The sequence below is a fragment of the Pan paniscus genome, chromosome 5 (assembly GCF_029289425.2).
Source record: "Pan paniscus chromosome 5, NHGRI_mPanPan1-v2.0_pri, whole genome shotgun sequence".
Lineage (NCBI taxonomy): Eukaryota > Metazoa > Chordata > Mammalia > Primates > Hominidae > Pan > Pan paniscus.
The window spans coordinates 127,459,053-127,481,428 of record NC_073254.2 but is presented as its reverse complement, the minus strand read 5'-3'; the positions used below and the strand labels follow the sequence as shown (position 1 = coordinate 127,481,428).

Genomic DNA, 22,376 nt, shown 5'->3' with positions numbered 1-22,376 from the left:
TAAAACATATACATGATTCTAAAATCAAAACCATATAGCCAAGGCTTATTCAGAGTAGTCTAGCTTCCATGCCTGTCTCCTCCACCTGTTTCCTCCTATTCCAAATATATGCAAATACTCATTTGTAGTTTAGCTATCTTACAAAAAAAAAGCACATATACTGTTCTGCACTTTGGTGTTTTTTTTTTTACACTAATATATATTCGGAGATCATTTCACCTCAGTGTAAAGAAATGGCCCTCGTTCTTTTTCACAGTTGCATAGTTTCATTGTGTAGATCTACTCGAGTTTGTTCAACCAATCTCTTATTTGGGGTTATCTGGATTGTTTCCAATCTTTTGCTATTACAAATAATACTGCAATGAATAACCTTGTGCTTAAGTCATTATTTGGGATATTTTCCTAGAATTGGGTTTCTAGGGCAAAGGGCAATATATATGTAATTTTGCTGAGGATTATCAAATTCCCTTCCATAGCTGCCATGTACCATTTTGCATTCTCAATGGCACTATGTGGCATCTCCATAGCCTGCTAACCAAGTAGGTGGTCAAACTTTTGGATTTTTGCCTCCTTTTATCATCTTTGCCCAAGATACACCACGACGCTTTCATCTGCCTTTGGAAGAACTCTCTCAGGATAAACAATAGGTGATTGTATTGAGGGTGACAGAAGGAGGGTGGCTGCAATATCTCTATCTATTTCCACTCACCTAATCATGGAAATGCCAGCGCCCACAGCACTATCCTTGTTAAGAGCTTGTATTTTCCAAGGTTGGCTCGGGTTTCCAGCCAAAGAAAAGGACATCAAATATGACCTTACTTCTTTCTAAGGTCAGTAGAATGCAGAGTGCCCAGTGAGTTCTACTGGTATAAGCTTCAGAATCCTGAAAAAGGTAGAGGAGGAACTGTCATCATTTTTTGTCAGCGTGCTGTCTCCAAAACAACTCCGATGCCAAGGGGAAGTCCCTGAGTGTGGCTGAAAGTTTCCATAGATTGTGGAGTGACCACTCTCTAACCTGCAGGGCTACTCATACCCAGGACTTCTTTTTTGCTGCTTTGTAGGAGTAAATGTCATGGATGGACACTGTTTTTTTCTTTCAGCATCTCCCATTTCCCAGTGGGCAATTTTGCACTCCAGGGTGACAGATATTTGGTAATGTTTGGAGACATACCTCGTTGTCACAACTTGGAAAGGGGTGCTGCTTAACATCTAGTACGTAAAGGTCAGGAATGCTACTCAACACCGTACAATACTCAGGACTGCCCCCCTTCCCCCAACAAAGAATTATCTGGTCCAAAACGCCAAAAACGCCAAGGCTGAGAAATCCTGCTGTATTCTTTCTTTATGCACACATTCACAGACATCCTTAATATAACTATTATCAGTGGCAGAGGAAGGGCAGAATCACAGGTACTCCCCCTCCCTGTTTCTCCAAAAGTCACTAGCAATTCAGAAATTTCTTTAATCATAAAGACTCTAAGGAATTATATATTTATCTGGGAGATTAAAGAACAAATACCATTTTAACCTTCTAAAAACTGATTATCATTAAGTATAATGCAACCTTTTAACTGTAAGTATAAAGGAAAATGCTGATTATTTAAAGTAAATGGGACCCAAAGTCCCATGAATAATCAAAAACTTGGTTAATAGAGTATGACCAGAGAATAATGCACTTGACTTCTGTGGAGAAATTAAAGTATATGCTGTGAATTGCTATTGAGGAAATTGCGTGAAAAGTTACCCTTAAGGTACCATGAGGCTGAAGAAACAGCCTCAGGTGCACAATATATCACATTAGTCTCTATCTATCTTTGTATTTTCATGACTTCTTTCACCTTGGATAACCCAGAAGCTCTGGCCTTGGAACTTTTTGGAATGGTAAAGTATCTCACTCTCCATATTTATTTTCATCTCCTGGAATGGTAAAGTATCTCACTCTCCATATTTATTTTCATCTCCTAACAGACCTGAATTTTGTTGCCAAGAGTTTATCTCTTTCACAGGAATTATTTTCAAACTTCAGCTTACTTACTTTGAGGGCATAGACTGTGTTTGATACTTATAATCACAATTCATGTTAAATAAAATGTGCCCCCGAAAAGTTACACCTAAACTGAATTTTTGTAAATAAAATAAAAAATTTAAATCACAAGGAAAACTTGCCAAAGGGAGAGTATGAAGCTAAATCTTTTGTAGAGAAAATCATCTTGTTTTGCAAAGTGAACAACTACTCTTTAAGTCCCAATCTTTATTTGTAGCTCAAGAGGCTGGTACAGTATTATGCATGATGCTCATTTAAAAAATACTGACAGGCTGGGCATGGTAGCTGGTAGCTCACACCTGTAATCCCAGCACTTTGGGGAGCCGAAGTGGGCGGATCACTCGAGGTCAGGAGTTTGAGACCAGCCTGGTCAACATGGTGAAACCCAGTCTCTACTAAAAATACAAAAGTTAGCCGGGCGTGGTGGCAGGTGCCTGTAGTCCCAGCCACTTGGGAGGCTGAGGCACAAGAATTGCTTGAAACTGGGAGGCGGAGGTTGCAGTGAGCTGAAATCGCGCCACTGTACTCCAGCCTGGGTGACAGAGCAAGACCCATCTCAAAAAATAAATAAAAAATAAAAATAAAATACCATGAATTTGGAAGGATTTTGAAAGTTTTAGAGAGTTTTATAAGCTATTTTTAAGAGTGTAAAAAATGGATAATATATCCTTTATTAAGAACGGTTAACACCTGTTTTAGGTGATAAGAAAGGAGGTAAGATCTTAGGCACATTTGAAAAAAAAATAGGTAGCATTACTGAAAAGATAATCATATTGACTGTTTCCTCTCAGCAATAAGGAGAAAAGAGTGGATGGGAGCCTATTATTTAGACAGTGTAATCTTTTGGTTAGAATACGGATTCTGAAACCAGATTGTCTGGGCTCACATCCCTGTCTAGTGTGGTCTTAGGCAACTTACGCGACTCGACTGCACCTTAGTTTCCTCATACAAAACACGGAGAATACTAATATTATCTACTTAATGAGGTTGTTCTGAGGATTAAATAAAGTAATACATGAACTAGTACGTGAAAAGCACTCCGGTCAGCGATAGTCTTCAATCCTGGAGTTGAGCTCCAGGCTAGGCATAAAGAGGAAGATAAGAGGCAGGGAGTAGGCAACGTTTCATTCTTCCTCTCCGCACCCGCGGGAAGGAGGCACCGCTGTTTCTCCCAAGGCTCAGCGAGGAGGCCGGTAATTCGAAGTTGGATCCGAGGACTTTCCTTGGGACCCCTTTCCGCCGCACCACGCTGCCTTACGTCTGGTTGGGCCCTGAGGACACGAGGGCTCAGCCCCACGCCCCGACTAGGCGTTCCACCACTGAGACGTGGCCCCAGCTCCAGGAGGCATGCAGCCTGAGGGGCCGCCTTCACGCCCGGCCACGGCCACTGCCACTGCCAGGGGCTGGTGGCGATAGCGACAAAAAGCTTCCGGAAGGAACTGGTGCCTCCGCCCGACGCCCTTCCTTGCGGGCAAGCCGGGGGCTGACCGTTGTTCGTGACACCAATACTTATGCATGCCACTCAGTGCTGGGCGCCGGGGACTCTAATGAATCCAGACTCGGCCCAGATACCGTGTGCAGAGGGACCACTCGCCGCCCACAACTGATCCCTGTCACTGGCGACCTTTGCTGGCCCAGAGCGGCGGGGTGGGAGGAGCTGAACCTCCCAACCCGGGTTCACCTCCAAAGCACCGCCCCTGCGGGGGCGTTCTCGGGTACGCCGTAAAGTAGAGAGTATACTTAACAACCCGCCTCTGTCTTTACGGCAGGCCGCATTCCATGCCTCCAATATGGCGTCCTCCACATAGGCAGTGGCTGTGGTTTCTACCCCGGGTGGCCGGGGGCAGTGCTGAGCTGGGACTGTTGTTTGCCCAGCCTGGGCTGCAGAAAGCAGCAGTTAAAGTTCGTTTCTGGTCACTGCTCCAGGAAGCCACCTTACTCTGAGGGTCAAGAATTGCCGCTTCCTTTTAGTTACTGTAAGTTCCTCCTCTGCCCCTGGTTTGTTTCCCGCGGCACTTCTGGGTACCCCCAGGTCCCAGACCCTTCCAGACTCAAACCATGAACCTTCGGCAGCTGCTGTTGCACTTGCCACGTTATCTTGGAGCCTCGGGTTCCCCGCGTCGCCTGTGGTGGTCCCCGTCCCTCGACACCATCTCCTCGGTGGGCTCTTGGCGTGGTCAGTCCTCCAAGTCCCCGGCCCACTGGAATCAGGTAGTGTCAGAGGCGGAGAAGATCGTGGGGTACCCCACGTCCTTCATGAGCCTTCGCTGCCTGCTGAGCGACGAGCTCAGCAACATCGCTATGCAGGTGCGGAAGCTGGTGGGCACTCAGCACCCTCTGCTTACCACAGCCAGGTGAGCTACCCCTCTCCCGCTGACACACTCGCACTCATTGGAATACTTTTTTTTTCTGGCGGGCATACGCATTCTACCTCTCTCAGACTGGCTCCTGATTTATCTCTTTTTAGTCCTTCCTTTTTACTCACTCCTCCTAGACATTACGTGTTGTCTTTTCTCTAGTCCACTTAACGTTCTTGCTCAGCTGAGTGCATAAGTGGTTTTCTTTGAAACACTTGTATGCTTTCCTCGATTTTGCTTCTTAATTGTTGAGGATGAAGATGCCTCAGTGATTTGTGGAGAAATCGAGCGGAGATGTAGGTTTATTGAGTCACTTCTTAGAAAAAAAAAATTTTTTTAATGGGATAGATTAATTTTCTGTCCCGCACTGTTCAGGGGGTCACCTCCAGAAAGTAGGCAAGGAGAGAGAGAGAGGCTGAAGGTAGATAATTCTTTCCAACGAATGTCTTGGGGTTGAAGTAGGAATTTATCCCGTTAGTAGTCATTATCTTCTTGGGATGTTTATCACTTATGCTGTACTACTGCTGTGAAACCTGCCTTTAGGATTTATAAAAGTTTTTTTTTTTTTTGAGACGGAGTCTCGCTTTGTCGCCCAGGCTGGAGTAGCTGGGACTACAGGTGCCCGCCACCACGTCCGGCTAATTTTGTTTTTGTATTTTTAGTAGATACGGGGTTTCACCGTGTTAGCCAGGATCGTCTCAATCTCCTGACCTCGTGATCCACCCGCCTCGGCCTCCCAAAGTGCTGGGATTACAGGCGTGAGCCACCGTGCCCGGCCAAAAGTTTTTTTTTTTCTTCCACTTAAACCCCACACCTGAATTGTAATTAGTTTAAACATACAGTGAAGTTACAAAAATAATATAGTTCAAAGAACACACTTGCATACTCTTTAATCAGATCCACCTGCTACGTAGATATGTCTATATATGTCAATATATACATTAAATACATATACACACAGATATATATACTATTCACGTGTATATATCTTTCTATGTATTTTTTTCTGAATCATTTGATGGTAGATTGCATACATCACGATCCTTTTCCCCTAAATACTTCAGTATGTATTTCCTAAGCATAGCAGTAATCTCCTACGTAAGTACGCTACAGTTACCAACTTAGGTATATTTAATATTGATACAGTACTTTTATTTAATCTACCATTTAATTTCAATTTTGTTAATTGGCCTAATAATGTTCTTTATAGCATTCTTTACCCTCCAGGACAGGATTCAGTCCAGGATCAAGTATTGCGTTTAGTTGTTATATCTCTTTCATCTTCTTCAATTAGGAACATTTTCATATCTCTTCTTGGCTTTTATGACTAGAGTACTGGTTCTCAACTGGGGCAGTTTTCCCCCCCTGAGGACATTTGGCATGTATGGAGACATTTTTGGTTGTCACAAATGGAGGCACATTACTGGCATTTAGTGGATAGAGGCCAGGGATGCTACCCTTCAATTCCCAGGACAGACCCACAAGAAATAATTAGGTGCTGCAAAATGTCAGTAGTGCCAAGGTGGAGAAATCCAGGACTAAAAGGACCTTTTTCTGTTGTTGTTTTTAAAAGTAAACTTCTATTTTGAAGTAGTTTTAGATTTACATGCAGTTGGAAGAAATAACACAAATCTAATATACACCTAACCCTGTTTCTCCCAATGGTAACATCTTTTGAAACGGTGTACTATCATAAGCAGGGTATTTATGTTGATACAGTTAAGATAAAGAACATATTCAGCACTATAAGGATTCCTCATGTTGCTCTTTTTTAGCCACACTCACTTCCCTTACCCACCCCTTGCTTTAATTTTTCGAGGCACCTGTCATTTTCTTACTACAAAAGTTATCAAATAGTAATAATAAAGTGATTTTATTCCTTGGCATTGTTCCCAGTTATCAGGAATGTCACCTTATGATTAGCTGGAATGTTAGTTTTCCAGAGATTCTAGATGACACACACTCAAAACACATACACACACATATGTTTAAAGCTTAATGAAATGAATAAGCCTACTATTACCCAACTTAAGAATTGTAACTTTACCAGTCCTGTTGAAGCTAAATGTGTACTCCTCAGTCCATCTCCCTAACTCCCACTAAACTGTTTTTAAACACTTTTCCTTTTCAAAATTACCAGGGGTCCTGGTGTGGTGTCTCATGTCTGTGATCCCAGCACTTTGGGAGGCAAAGTAGAAAGATTGCTTGAGCCCAGTAGTTCGAGACCAGCCTGGGCAACATAGCAAAACCCTATCTCTACAAAAAATAAAATAAATTAGTTGGGCGTGGGGATGCACATCTGTAGTCCCAGCTGCTTGGGAGGATTGCGATTGCTTGAGCTGGGAGGTCAAGGCTGTTGTGAGCTGTGATTGTGCCACTGCACACCTGTCTGGGCAAGAGACCCTGTCTCAAAATAAAATGAAATAAATAAAATTACATTGTTATTTTTCTAAATAATAATGTTTCATTTTACTGGTTTATTTGCAATGTACAAATATGATAGTTTGTTGCATATGACCTTATGTGACTTCCTTTTTAAAATTCATGGTTTCTGAGATTCATCCATGTTGTGTGTTTAACTGTAGTTCATTAGGTTTTTACTGTGTATGAAATTCTGTTGTGTGAATATACCATAGTCATCTTTTGTTTGTTTATTTGTTTTCAGACAGAGTTTCACTCTTGTTGCCCAGGCTGGAGTGCAGTGGCACAGTCTCGGCTCACTGCAGCTTCCACCTCCCGGGTTCAAGTAATTCTCCTGCCTCAGCCCCCCAAGTACCTGGGATTATAGGCGCCCGCCACCATGCCTGGCTAATTTTTGTATTTTTAGTAGGGACAGGGTTTCACCATATTGGCCAGGCTAGTCTTGAACTCCTGACCTCGTGATCTGCCCACCTCAGCCTCCCAAAGTGCCGGGATTATAGGCGTGACCCACCACGCCGGGCCTCACAGTCATCTTGTAATTAACATTTGGGTTGTTGCATTTGTTAATATTATGAAAAATGCTGTTATAAATATGTTTGCATATCTTTTGGTGTTCATGTCACGAGGATATAAAAACAAGAGCGTAGTTGTTGGATGTGCACATGTTTATCTTTAGAATGCTTTCTAAAGTGAATGTACCAGTTTATACTCTCATAAACAACTTCTGAGTTCAGGTTACTCCTAGTTCTCATAACACTAGAACTAAGAGATTTCTTAAGTTTTTTTTTTTTTTTTTTTTTTTTTTTGAGACAGAGTCTCGCTCTATCACCAGGCTGGAGTGCCCAGTGGCCTGATCTCGGCTCACTGCAACCTCCGACACCCTGGTTCAAGCAATTCTCCTGCCTCAGCCTCCCCAGTAACTGGGATTGCAGGCATGTGCCACCACGCCCAGCTAATTTTTGTATTTTTAGTAGAGAAGGGGTTTCACCATGTTGGCCACGATGGTCTCTAGCTCCTGCCCTCGTGATCTGCCCACCTCTGCCTCCCAACGTATTGGAATTACAGGCATGAGCCACTGCGCCTGGCCCAGATTTCTTAGTTTTTGGTAATCCAGAAGGAGGTTTCTTTGTGTTTGATGGAAATGATAGTGTCAATGATAGGGGCTGTAGTATTGCATTATGAGTATTGTAGTCCATCATAAAGCACAGAAGTGAAAAGTGTGAAGCTAAAAAGAGCCTTATTAATGTGTATATTCTGAGAACCGTAGTTGATCTACTTAGTTGCAATAGCATCAGATGAGGGTTTGGAGAAGATCTCTTCAGAGGCCACCAGAGGCATCCTAGATGAAAGTCTGTGAGACTAATGGTTCTGAAACTTTCCTAATTGTTGCCTAACCTGCCTTGTAGTACTATAGTACAGTGACAGAACTGGAAAGGCACAGAATAAGTAAGTTTTTGCAAAGTTGTCGTAGCATGTATGTATTGCTATATTTTGTAAGAAAAGAAAGAGCTAATCTGCATATAATTTTATTCTATTTACTACAATAATGTGTTGCAAATTATTTAAACAGCCTAAACTCATAGACAGCCAATGAAGAAACTTTTGGGGTGTGGATATGTATCTGTATATATTTGTATATACACTGTACACAGCTATTTCAGCAAAGGAGCAGGCATTTGATCCAGAGGTTAAGCAGGTAATGATTATTGTAAATTATAACTAAAATCAAGGATTAAGCAGCTGTATTTTTTTGTTTTTTTATTTTTATTTTTTTGAGGCAGAGTCTTGCTCTGTTGCCCAGGCTGGAGCCATTTACTTTTCGAATAAAGCTACATGGTATGTTAGGGGTGAATCATGTCTAACAGCCCCAAAATTTACGTGAATGGTGACTTTGTTAGCAAACAGCAGGAAAAAAAAAAAAAAGGAAACCACCATAATTTGCTATTCACTGATCTCTTTACCTAAGACATCTTGTCAAGAAAAGAGAAAAACAGCCTAGATGTGACATATATTCTTTAACACTAAATGAGAAATGAGGTTAAAAATCTTGAGGTTTGGTGAGATAATGATTCTGTTACTAGGAATAGAGGAGCATTTAGCTCATTGTTACTCTTGTTCATCTAGATTTTCTAGGATCTCTCTGTTGTAAACTATAATTAGATAAATAATTAATTAAATGTTTATTGAAACTTATGAAGTGATATAAAGAAGTCTAGACCAGGTGTGGTGGTTGACACCTGCAATCCCAGAACTTTGGGAGGCCAAGGTAGGCAGATTGCTTGAGCTCAGGAGTTTGAGACCAACCTGGGCAACATGGTGAAACCCCATCTCTACAAAAAATACCAAAAATTATCTGGGTGTGCTGGTGCATGCCTGCAGTCTTAGCTACATGGGAGGCTGAGCTGAGAGGATACCTTAAGCCCAGGAGGTCGAGGCTGCAGTAAGCTGTGGTCGTGCCACTGTGCTGCATCCTGGGCAATGGAGTGATACCTTGTCTCAAAAAAAAAAAAAAAAAAAAAGGAAGTCTGAAACATGGACCCTGTCCCTTGATGAGTTGACACAAAAGATATTTACAAATATCTAACAGAAGGAAACAAATGACTTGTGGTTAATGAGCTACCACATAGAGAGATGGCTTGGAATAGTAGAGAACCTTTCATGGAGAAATTGGGACTCCATTGAAGGATGGATGGATAAAAATTACATGAGTAATGTTTTAGGGTAGTAGTTATATAATATTTGTTTTTTTCCTTCATGATTCTTTCTTTTTTCTCCTTTCTTCTCCAGGCTACCATACCTCTACTAGGTATGGGGAAGACCTTAAAAGCAAGGATAAGCAGCATGAATAGAGCTAGAATAGTAAAAACTAGAACATTTTAGGATAACTAAAATGTTGGAAAAAGAAAGCATGGGTTGAGGAATCATTCCACCTACTGTTAAATCTTACTATATAGCTGCATTAATCAAAACACTGTGGTATTGGCAGAGGAACAGACAGATCAATGGAACAGAATAGATAACCCAGAAATAGATTAACACAAATATGCCCAACTGATTTTTAACAAAAGTGCAAAAACAATTCAATGGAGGGAGGATAGTTTTTTTTTCTTTCTTTCTCCAAAAATAGGGCTGGAACAATTGAACATCATAGGCAAAAAAATGAACCTTGACCTAAACCTCACACAGTATTTTTAAAAAATCAATGTAAAATGGATTATTTGTGAAATCAATGTCCACTTAAAATGGATTTAAACATGAAATGTTAAACTATAAAACTTTCAGAAGAAAACATAGGATAATGTCACGGCTGGGTGCGGTGGCTCATGCCTGAATTCCCAGCACTTTAGGAGGCTAAGGTGGGTGGATCACCTTAGGTCAGGAGTTTGAGATGAGAATCGCTCAAACCCAGGAGGTGGAGGTTGCAGTGAGTCGAGACTGCACCACTGCACTCCAGCTTGGGCGACAGAGCAAGACTCAGTCTCAAAAAAAAAAGAAAACATAGGATAACATCTTCAGGACCTAGGGCTAGGTAAGCAGTTCTTAGACATGACACCAAAAAATTCATAAAAGAAAACAATAATTGGACTCCATAAAAGTTCAAAACTGGCCAGGCATGGTGGCTCACGCCTGTAATCCCAGCATTTTGGGAGGCCGAGGCAGGCAGATCACAAGGTCAGGAGTTCGATACCAGCCTGACCAACATGGTGAAACCCCATCTCTACTAGAAATACAAAAATTAGCTGGGCGTGGTGATGTGCACCTGTAATCCCAGCTACTCAGGAGGCTGAGGCAGGAGAATCGCTTGAACTTGGGAGGCGGAGGTTGCAGTGAGCCGAGATTGCGCCACTGCAAGCCAGCCTGGGAGACAGAGTGAGACTCTGTCTCAAGAAAAAAAAAAAGTTTGAAACTTAGCTCTGTGAAAGACCCTGTAAAGAGGGTGAAAAGTTTAGCCACAGACTGGGAGAAAATATTTGCAAATCACATATTCAAAGAAGGGCTTGTATCCAGATTATGTAAAGAAATCTCTGAACTCAAGAGGTTGGGTGCGGTGGCTCATGCCTGTAATCCCAGAACTTTGGGAGGCCGAGGCAGGTGGATCCCTTGAGGCCAGGAGTTTGAGTCCAGCCTGGCTAACATGGTGAAACCCTGTCTCTACTAAAAATACAAAAATTAGCCGGTGTGGTGGTGGGTGCCTGTAGTCCAAGCTACACCAGAGGCTTAGGCAGGAGAATCACTTGAATCTGGGAGGCAGAGGTTGCAGTGAGATCGCGGCACTGCACTCCAGCCTGGGCAACAGAGTGACACTCTGTTGCAAAAAAAAAAAGAACTCTCTAAACTCAAGAAAGCAAACAATACAATTAGAAAATAGGGGGAAAAGCTTGTGCGGTGATGCATGCCTGTAATCCCAGCTACTAGGGAAACAGAGGCAGGAGGCTTCCTTGAACCCAAGAGTTTGACTTCAAGGCTGCAGTGAGCTATGATTGTACCACTGCACTCTAGCCTTGGCAACGGAGCAAGACTTTGTCACTTAAAAAACAAAAAAAGAAGAAGAAAGAAAGAAAAGAAAATGGGCTAAAAGAAAAACCTATAAAGGTAGCAAGTAAGCATATGAAAAGATGTTCAACATTATTAGCCTTTTGGGAAATGCAAATTAAAATCACAATGGGATGTTGAGGTGATCGGGCCCAACACTAGGCCGTGAGGGCTACAAAGTCTGGCGGGGTCAAAGGAATGAGAAAAGACAAGTTAAGAGTTCATAAAGTGGGTCCAGAGGGCCAGCGCTAGATTGGAGGCTGCAAAGGCCCCAAGCTCTGGGAACCCGCCCTATTTATTGGTGATCAAACAAAGAAGCAGGTGGTGAGGATGTGAGGGTAAACAGGTGAGGGCATGAGGAGGTGAGAGTAGAAAGGTAGTGGTGCATTAAGTGTAGCTGTGACGGTTTAGCATTTCCTTTGACCCACATAGAATATGCTCTGCTGCTTGAGATAATGGAGGGCATGTTTACAAGAAAGAAGCAAGGAACCAACAAGTCTGTGCACATTCCAGAGGCTACGAGGGGTTTATGCCCTGAGCCCTGGATTCCATCAAAGCCACAAGGGGTTTTATGCCCTGGGCTTAGATTTGTGGTGCGGCAGTGTAGCCTTCCACCCTTTGGCACAGAGCTTGGTGTTCCAAAGGCCACGAGGGGTTTTAGACCCTGGACCCCAGACATCTTCCAAGACTCTTTTACATTATGACAGACAAGCCAGTCCTGCCTCAGCTCTTCTACCAACAATGGGATACTACTATGTACCAATTAGAATGGCTAAAATAAAAAATATAATATGTAATTCTAGTAACGATGCAGAGAAACTAGGTTTCTCATACATTGCTGATGGGAATGTAAAATGGTTTGGCCCCTCTGGAAAACAGCGTAACAATTTCTTATAAAATTAAACATACGACTGGGCACAGTGGCTCACGCCTGTAATCCCAGCACTTTGGGAGGCTGAGGCAGGCAGATCACTTGAGTCCAGGATTTCAAGACCAGCCTGGGCAATGTGGCAAAATGCTGTCTCTACAAAATATATAAAAAATTAGTTGGGTGTGGTGGTGCACCCCTGTGGTCCCAGCTACTTGGGAGGTTGAGGTAAGAGAATCGCTTGAGCGCGGAAGTTGGAGGCTGCAGTGAGCCATGATCGTGCCACTGCACTTCAGCGTGGTTGACAGAGTCAGTCCCTGTCTCAATCAATCAGTTGATTATCAATCAGTTTAAACATACACTTACCATGTAGCCCAGCAATCAGACTCCTGAGCATTTATTCCGGAGAAATAAAAACTTATGTCCATTCCAAAACCTATACACAAATGTTTGTGGCAGTCTTATTTGTAATAGGCTGCCATAACCTATAGAATTATAGGTTGAAAATCCTACATATATGTATTTCTCCTTTGCAGTTAAGTTTCTTGTATTAATGCCATTTTCATTCCACAGCTTGGATAGGGCTGTGTGTTCTTTCTAGAGGAAAGATCCTTTCTTTAGAATGATGTTCCATAATTTCACCTTGATGGTTTTTGGAGTGGAGAATGAAGGCCTTCTTAACTTAATCCTATATCCTTTATTTTGGGATGATTTTGTGTGTTATTTCTTCAGTATCATGGTTCCCACCATTTTTCTCTCTCATGTTGGAATTTTGTAGTTGGTCATTGTGAATTGATTCCTCAACATTCTTCCCCCTACATTCATAGTTTTCCTTTCTTTAATTTATCCTCTACATATATACTGTTTGTTATACTGTTTTAATTTTGTCTTTAATTATTTCCCAACTGGAAACAACCCACATATCCTAGTGAGTGGTTGAACAAACTGTGGTCCATACATAACAACGAAATGCTACCCAACAATAAAAAGAAATGAACCACTGATACAACAACTTGGGTGAATCTCAGATGAATCATTCTGCGTGAAAAAAGTCAATCTCATTCATCAAAAAATTAAAAATAGAATTACCATATGACCCAACAATTCTGCTTCTGGGTCTGTTTCCAAAAGGATTGAAAGCAGTGTCTCAAAGAGATATTTGTATACCCATGTTCATAGCAGCAGTATTCACAGTAGCCAAGAGGTAGAAGCAACCCAGTTGTCCATTGATGGTTGATAGGATTAACAAAATGTGGTATATATTACCATGGAATATTATTCAGCCGTAAAAAACAAAGAGGGACCAGGCACAGTGGCTCATGCCTGTAATCCCAACACTTTGGGAAGCTGAGGTGGGAGGATCACTTGAGGCCAGGAGTTTGAGACCAGCTTGGGCAACATAGTGAGACCCCATCTCTATAAAAAAATAAATTAACTAGGCATGGTGGCTCCTAAAAATAAGTTGGCTAGACAGCTGCTCTAGAGGCCAAAGTGGGAGGATCGTTTGAGCCCACGTGTTTGAGGTTGCACACGTGTCATAATATGGATGAACCTGGAGGACATTATGCTGAGTGAAATATGGAGGACATTACGCTAAGTGAAATAAGCCAGTCACAAAAGGACAAATACTGTGTGATTCCACTTATATAAAGTGTCTAGAGTAGTCAAATTTAGAGAAATGGTGTGTAGAAACAGAAAGGTGGTCTCAAGGGACTGGAAGAAGGGGGAAATAGAGAGTTGTTTAATAGTTACAGGATTTCAGTTTTGCAAGATAAAAAGTTCTGGAGATTGGTTGTACAACACTGTGAATACACTTAATGCTACTGAGCTGTACACTTAAAATGGTTAAGATGGTAAATTTTATGTAAATTTTACCCAATTTTTTAAAAAGTCTATCTCAAAAGTTTATATATTGTCTGATTCCATTTATATCATTTTCAAAATGACAAAACTGTGGAGATGGAGAATAGTAAGTGTTTTCTGGAGTCAGGGACAATGTGAGGAATAGGGAGGAGTGTAAATACAAAGAGGAATATTGTGGTAGAACAGTTGGGAGTCTTGTGGTGGTGAGTGTGTGAATCTATACATGGGATAAAGTTGCTGATACAGTTTGGCTGTGTCCCCACCCAAATCTCCTCTTGAATTGTAATCCCCATAATCCTCACGTGGGAGGGACTCAGTGGGTGGTAATTGAATCGTGGGGGTTTCCCCAGGCTGTTTTCATGATAGTGAGTAACTTCTCACAAGAGCTGATGGTTTTATAAGCATCTCGCATTTCCCCTGCTGGCACTCATTCTCTCTCCTGGTGCCCTGTGAAGAGGCACCTTCTGCCAAGATGTGAAACTCTGGGTCAATTAAACCTCTTTTCTTTATAAGTTACCCAGTCTGGGGCATCTCCTTAGAGCAATGTGAGAACAGACTAATTGGTACTGTAGAGAGTGAGGTGCTGCTATAAAGATATCTGAAAATGTGGAAGCGACTTTGCAGCTGGGTAACAGGCAGAGGTTGGAACAGTTGGGAGGGCTCAGAAGAGGACATGGGAAAGATGTGGGAAAGTTTGGAACTTCCTAGAGACTTGTTGAATGGCTTTGACAAAATGCTGATAGTGATATGGACAATGAAATCCAGGCTGAGATGGTCTTAGATGGAAATGAGAAACTTGTTGGGAACTGGAGTAAAGGTCACTCTTGCTATGCTTTAGCAAAGAGATTGGCAGCTTTTTGCCCTTGCCCTAGGGAACTGTGGAACTTTGAACTTGAGAGAGATGATTTAGGGTATCTAGTGGAAGAAATTTTTAAGCAGCAGAGCATTCAAGAGGTGACGGAACATAAAAGTTTAGAAAATTTGCAACCCTGACATTGTAATAGAAAAGAAAAACTCATTTTCTGAGGAGAAATTCAAGCTGGCTGCAGAAATTTGCATAAGTAATGAGGAGCCAAATGCTAATTGCCAAGACAATGGGGAAAATGTCTCCAGGATGTGTCAGAGACCTTCTTGGCAGCCCCTCCCATCATAGGCCTAGAGGCCTATGAGAGAAAAATGGTTTTCTGGGCCAGGTCCAGCCCCCCCTGCTGTATGCAGCTTCTGGACTTGGTGCCCTGCATCTCAGCAGCTTCAGCAATGGCTAAAAGGGGCCAAGGTACAGCTCAGGCTGTTGCTTCAGAGGGTGCAAGCCCCAAGCCTTGGCAGCTTCCATGTGGTATTGAGCTTGAGATGTGTAGAAGACAATAATTGAGGTTTGGAAATCTCTGCCTACATTTCAGAGGAAGTATGGAAATTCCTGGATGTCCAGGCAGAAGTCTGCTGCAGAGGTGGAGCCCTCATGGAGAACCTCTGCTAGGGCAGTGCGGAAGGGAAGTGTAGGGTTGGAGCCCCCACACAGAGTTCCCACTGGGGTACTGCCTAGTGGAACTGTGAGAAGAGAGCCAACATCCTTCAGACCCCAGAATGGTAGATCCACGTACAGCTTGCACCATGTGCCTGGAAAAGCCTCAGACACTCAATGCCAGCTGTGAAAGCAGCCAGGAGAGGGGCTGTTCCCTGCAAAGCCACAGGGGCAGAGTTTCCCAAGACTGTGGGAGCCCACCTCTTGTAATAGCGTGACATGGATGTGAGACATGGAATCAAAGGAGATCATTTTGGAACTTTTAAGGTTTAATGACTGCCCTGTTGGATTCCGGACTTGACGTGGGGCCTGTATCCCCTTTGTTTTGGCCAGTTTCTCCCATTTGGAACAGATGTATTTACCCAGTGCCTGTAGCCCCAGAGAGATGTGTCTAGGTAGTAATGCACTTGCTTTTGATTTTTTTTTGTTTTGTTTTTTGACGGATTCTCACTCTGTCGCCCAGGCTGGAGTGCAGTGGTGCCATCTCGGCTCACTGCAAGCTCTGCCTCCTGGGTTCACGCCATTCTCCTGCCTCAGCCTCCTGAGTAGCTGGGACTACAGGCGCCCACCACCATGCCTGGCTAATTTTTTTTTGTATTTTTAATAGAGATGGGGTTTCACCGTGTTAGCCAGGATGGTCTCGATCTACTGACCTCGTGATCCACCCGCCTCAGCCTCCCAAAGTGCTGGGATTACAGGCGTGAGCCACTGCGCCCGGCCGCTTTTGATTTTATAGGCTCATAGGTAGAAGGGACTTGCCTTGTGTCACATGAAACTTTGGACTTGGACTTTTGGGTTAATGCTGGAATGAGTTAAGACTTTGGGGGACTTTTGGAAGGGCATCATGACTGCATTTTGAAATGTGAGCACACGAGATTTGGGAGGGGCCAGGGTCAGAATGTCCTCACCTAAATCTCATCTTGAACTGTAATCCCCATAATTCCCATGTATCATGGGAGGGAACTGGTGGGAGATAATTTAATCATTGGGGCTGTTCTCATGATAGTGAGTGAGTTCTCATGAGATCTGATGGTTTTATAAACATCTGGCATTTCCCCTACTGGCACTCATTCTCTCTTCTGCTGGCCTATGAAGAGGTGCTTTTGGCCATGATTGTAAGTTTCCTGAGGCCTCCCCAGCCATGTAGAACTGTGAGTCAATTAAACCTCTTTTCTTTATGAATTACCCAGTCTTGGGTATTTCCTTATAGCAATGTGAGTGCAGACTAATACAGTTGCAAAGAACTCTATACACCTACACACAAAATAAATGCAGGTTAAAAGATGCTGAAAATGGAATAAGGTCTGTAGTTAACAATCTATCAATATCAATTTTTTGGTTTTAGTGTTCTATAGCTATTTCATGATTTCACCATTGGGTGAAGGGTACATGGGACTCTGTAGTGTTTCTGCAACTTTGTGTTTGTCTGTAATTATTTCTTTTTTTTCTTTTTTTTTTAGACGAAGTCTTGCTTCGTCGCCAGGCTGGAGTGCAGTGGTGCAATCTCGACTCACTGCAACCTCCACCTCCTGGGTTCAAGCAATTCTCCTGCCTCAGCCTCCCGAGTAGCTGGGACTACAGGTGTGCACCACCACGCCCAGCTAACTTTTGTATTTTTAGTAGAGATGGGGTTTCACCATCTTGGCCCAGATGGTCTCGATCTCTTGACCTCGTGATCTGCCCGCCTCGGCCTCTCAAAGTGCTGGGATTACAGGCATGAGCCACCGCGCCTGGCCAATTATTTCTTATTTTGAAAAGCCTTAAAAAAAGCACTTCAAATCCAGAGAGAAAGAGAGAGAGCATGCACGAGAGAGAGAGAAACAGACAGACAGACAGAGACAGAGAGAGAAAGAGAAAGAAGACCTGGGAGACAGATGTGTGTGTTGTAGTTTCGTCTCTGTCAATACTTAACTGTGTGATCCCCAGGCAAGTCATTTTATCTCTCTGGGCTTTAGTTTCCTAAGCAATGAAGTAAGGAGTTTGACTAGATGATTTCCAATAATGTTGCCAATTCCAGACTAGTATGGAAATTAATGTTGTATCTGAATGTGGCAGGTAAGGAAGCCGTTGTCAGTTCTCAAGCAGAGAATAAACCAGGTTGAATACAATGTAATAGTTGAAGTCTGTAATCCTTTTTCCACAATTTAAAGTCTGAAAAGCTCAGAAAACAGAATTTTTTTAGACTTACACATCTGACCTGGAGTGATGTGAGGCTATTTATAGTCTTTATTTATCCCATTTAATATGAATATTTATGCATTTGATGCAGAAATATTAAGGCTTTTGATTACAGGGTGTTGCCCAGTTCCTGCTGCAGTGTTGGGTAAAATGCACCTTCCTAAAATCAGAAAAATTTTGGATTCTGAAAGACATTTGGTTTGGTTTCAGGGACTTTGGATGAGGGATAGTGGACTTGTCCAAGCTGGATGGCCCAGGTATGTGACATAGATTGGTAGGATGGAATAAACTGAAGGTAACAACATGCATCAACTGTCCCCTTCCTCTCAATACAACCTCTACCCCATGGTTTTATTACTGTTTCCCTAACTAAATGTAATTATCCACTTGTGCAATATATATATATATATAAAATATGTAATTTATAAAAAATTATATATAAATTTTCATTACTTAAATTTATGTATAAATCACTAAAATTTAAGTACTTTTAGTTGTTTCACAGGCAGTGACCAATACTTTTCCAATACAGAATTGGTTAGACTTTTGTTGTTTCTAAAACATAGATGATTCTTTGAGTAGTAAGGCTTTATTTATTTTCATTGATTACTCTTGACAGATTTGGCTTTTAGGATTAAATTTTTGTTTAAATACTCTTTTTGCTTTTGCCTTCAAAAAACTATGCTCTTGATTTCAGATTTAAATGGATAGGATTAATTTAGTATGCAGCTATTGGAGACGAATTATGACATTTAGTCTCTTCTCTTAGGGTGTGTTGATTCCTTTGTAGGGACTTTATGTTCCTGAGTTCACTACAGTTATTTGGCTACCTAAAAAACCTCATTAGTCCTTTCTGCATGGTAAAATTCTTCAGAGCTCTTTGAATTTATTATTAGAAATTTAATTTTAGTCTCTTCCATGTTTATGAAAGACCCTTTCTAGATTCAGTTCTGTAATTACTGACTGAAAACCTACATTACTTATGAAGAACTTTTTCTTGGATGACTAGGAGAAAATTATAAATTTTAATTCATTCCACAAATATTTGAGGTGCTCTGGGCATGGATGTACAAACAAGAATAAGACCCAGTTGCTGCCGTCCAGGAATTTAGGAGAGACAGTATAGTAATCATGAGCTCTAGAATCAGACTGTTTGGGTTCACATCCTGCCTCTACCACTGTCAAGCTATGAGCTCTTAGGCAATTTATCTAACTTCTCTGTGCCTTAGTTTCTTCATCTGTAAATCAAGGATAGTAATAGAACCTGGTGGCTAGGTGCAGTGGCTCAAACCTGTAATCCCAGCACTTTGGGAGGCTAAGGTGAAAGGATTGCTGAAGCTCAGGAGTTCAAGACCTGCCTGGGCAACACAGTGGGATCCCATCTATATAAAACAAAAATTAAAAATTAGCTGGGTGTGGTGGTGTGTGCCTGTGGTCCCAGCTACTTGGAAGGCTGAAGAGAGAGGATCACTTGAGCCTGGGAGTTGAGACTGCAGTGAGCCGTGATTGTTCCACTGCACTCCAACCTGGGCGACAGAGTGAGATCTTATCTCAAAAATAAATAAATAATAGTAGCTATGTCATAGAGTTTTATGAAGATTGAATGATTTAATATGGGTAAAGTGCTTAGAACAGTACCTGGCGCATAGCAAGTACCCAAATATTAGCGATTATCATTATTATTAGAAATTCATTTTCGTGGGGAGACATACACAGTACCTTGAGATAAATGCCGTAGTGAACAATATGCTGTAGAAACATAGAGGGAGAAAAAGATCTCTCTCCCTAGAGAAAATGGAAGACTACCAGAGATGAAGTAGGATATGAGTCAGGTCATGTGGGATGAAAAAGAGATGACTGAGGCAGGAAAAGAATTTAAGACATAATAAATTGCTCAGAAAAGTCTAGGAAAAATTGTAGTGTGGTGTAGACTGCACCACACAGTGGTGGGATGGGATGGGGCAAAAGAAATAGGCTAGAAATATCTGCTTCTGCCATGATAGAGTATCTGATGCTAAACTTGCCCTTCCACTGTAAACAAACAGAAAACTGGACAAGATACATGAACCAACTATACATTTTTTTAATTGCTGAAAGATATTCCATTGAATGGATATAGAGCAATTTGTTTATTCAGCGTAAATGAATATATAGGTTGCTTCTATTTTTGGCTACTGTGAATAAAGCTTCTATGAATGAAATAAAATTTATTTAAAAAGCAAAGGAAAGGTTGTGGCCAGATTTTGAGTTTTGTATGTCATGTTAAGATGATCTAATTTTATCCTGAGGTCAGTGGAGATCATAAAGGTTAAGTACTAGACAGACCTGAGCAGATGTGCTTTTTTGAAAGCTGACTTTGGCGGCTGTGGTGGTTGTGAATTGCAGAAAAGAAAAGCTAGAGGCAGGAAAGCCTGGCAGAAGACTGCTATGGTTTATTCATTTCTTCTTTCAGCAGCTAGTTAAGTGTGTTCTCTAATGGCCAAGTACTATGCTTGTTAGTCAGGGAAACAACACCAGACACTGACCCACATCCCTCCTCTCCCTTCCCCTCCCCAGGATTTATATTCAAATAAGGGAAATAGACATGTAAAACACAAAGTGCAATAAATTGTTACATATGTTAGGATAAAAGTGTTTCCAAATAAAATGAAGACATAAACAATAGAGTGACAAAAGGTCTCAACGAGATGATTTAAACATTGAAAATTGAGATGTTCTTGCGGATAGAGGAATGATGATGGTGAGTTATAAACTTAGGCAGTAGTGATGGAGATGAAGTGGAAAGACTGGATTCAAGCTACATTTGTGAAGTGAGGTTGGTAATTGCAGACTTGATAATTGTGAGAGTGAAAGAACAGAAGAAGAGTAAGCTGAGCAATTGAGTATGTTGAGATACTAGCAGAAGTATGTTGGGTGTAGAGTGTAGGGGGACATTTTGTAGACCTGTTGAACGTGAAGTATTTGCAGCAAGTGGAAATGTCCAAACTGAAGTTAGGAATGGGTTAGGTCCTCCTACGGGAGGTAGACACTAAGGCTAGAGTTGGAAGTACTCAATACAGGTGAGATTTAAAGCCATAGGGGTTTCTCATCTCTCAGGGAGGAAGTATAGAATTATCTCAGCATTGTTTAGTTGCAAGCATATAAATTGCTTTTGTTTTTTGTTTTTTGTTTTTTTGTTTTTGTTTTGAGATGGAGTCTTGCTCTGTTGCCCAGGCTGGAGTGCAGTGGTGTGATCTCAGCTCAGTGCGACCTCTGCCTCCTGGATTCAAGTGATTCTCCTGCCTCAGCCTCCCGAGTAGCTGGGATTATAGGCATGTGCCACCATGCCTGGCTAATTTTTGTATTTTTAGTAGAGATAGGGTTTTACCATGTTGGTCAGGCTGGTCTTGAACTCCTGATCTCAGGTGACCTGCCTGCTTTGGCCTCCCAAAGTGTTGGGATTACAGGTGTGAGCCACCGCGCCTAGCCAAGAAATTGATTTTGGATTACTTAGGCAAGGAGGAGCTAATCAGGCCTTAGGAAGAATGAGAACTGGGGACGCTCTAGGGCAGTCAGTAGCAGGAATTTACAGACAGTTTCTCTAGACTACAGCACTGCTGTCAGGAAGTTTTGGCTCAGGCTGCCTTTTATCCTTGGATGGCTCCTCAAGATTCAAAGTCCTGTGAGAGGGGATCTGTTTGGTCTTTATTGCCAAATAGATCATTTCCTTCATGGGTGAATGGTGTACTAGGTTTGAGCCTGCTTGAGTGTTGGCCACTCCTGTGGTCAGTTGGGGAGTAAGCTACTGTATTTCATGCCTGCTTAGACCTCACAGAATAAGGGAAAAGAATTTCCCTAATTGAAAAGTGAAATGTGTTACAGGCCAAAAGGGGAATGGATTCTGAGCAGGGCACCCTGTCCTTGAATTTACTGCCTTCTGCCCCCTTTCTTACTGTATAGATAATTTAAAAGAATTCCCACCTTAAATGAGGAAATTAGTCATTCTGACCACCTCCACAAAAAAGATAACTTATTGTCATGTCTAGGACCTCTGAGTTGTGTTCAGTCTTCTAATTTTGTGACCTAATTCTTACATTCTTCAACCTGTGGGCTAAATGGTAAATTTATCCACTACCATCACACTTATATGTAGTGCAGAAGAAATAACGAGGTAGAGGAAACACCAAAAAACCGTGGACACGCTATGGCAGAGACTGGCGGCAGCCTTTCTCAATTTTCATCTTCCCCTTCCACTTTGGTGAGAGAACCCTGAATTTATTCAGGTATAAGAGATTACATTTCTTAGCCTCTCTTACTGCTGGGTGTGACTGTGTGACTAATTTCTGGCCAAAAGAAATGTTGGTAGAAGCATTTGAATTTCTAGAAAGCCTCCTCAAAGAGAGGGGTCTACCCTTCATTCTCCCTTCTTTTATCTTGCTGCTTTGAGTGCTGATGTAGTGGCTGGAGCTCAAGAAGCCATTTTTGAGTGCCACATTTTATGGATGGTGGGCTGGAGAGTAAGAAAGAACATAATAGCCTTGTGGAATTTCCAACACAGTTTTGTATTGCCCATTTCCAGACTTCTTTTTACATGAGAAAGAATACACTTCT

At 41.9% G+C, this 22,376-nt stretch overlaps 1 protein-coding gene across 7 annotated transcripts in view; it reads left to right on the top strand.

Moving 5' to 3' along the window:
• Positions 1-1,120: 1,120 nt before the first annotated feature.
• Positions 1,121-22,376, top strand: part of PDSS2 (decaprenyl diphosphate synthase subunit 2) — a 310,743-nt gene continuing 289,487 nt past the window's right edge. Inside the window, exon 1 of one of the 7 annotated variants that reach the window (XM_055114003.2) lies at positions 1,121-4,398. In XM_055114003.2, the coding sequence (XP_054969978.1) occupies positions 4,103-4,398 (296 nt within the window). In that variant the 5' untranslated portion in view covers positions 1,121-4,102. The remainder of the gene's footprint in view (positions 4,399-22,376) is intronic. The other 6 variants (XM_063604968.1, XM_055114001.2, XM_063604969.1 and 3 more) reach the window with 6 other exon arrangements.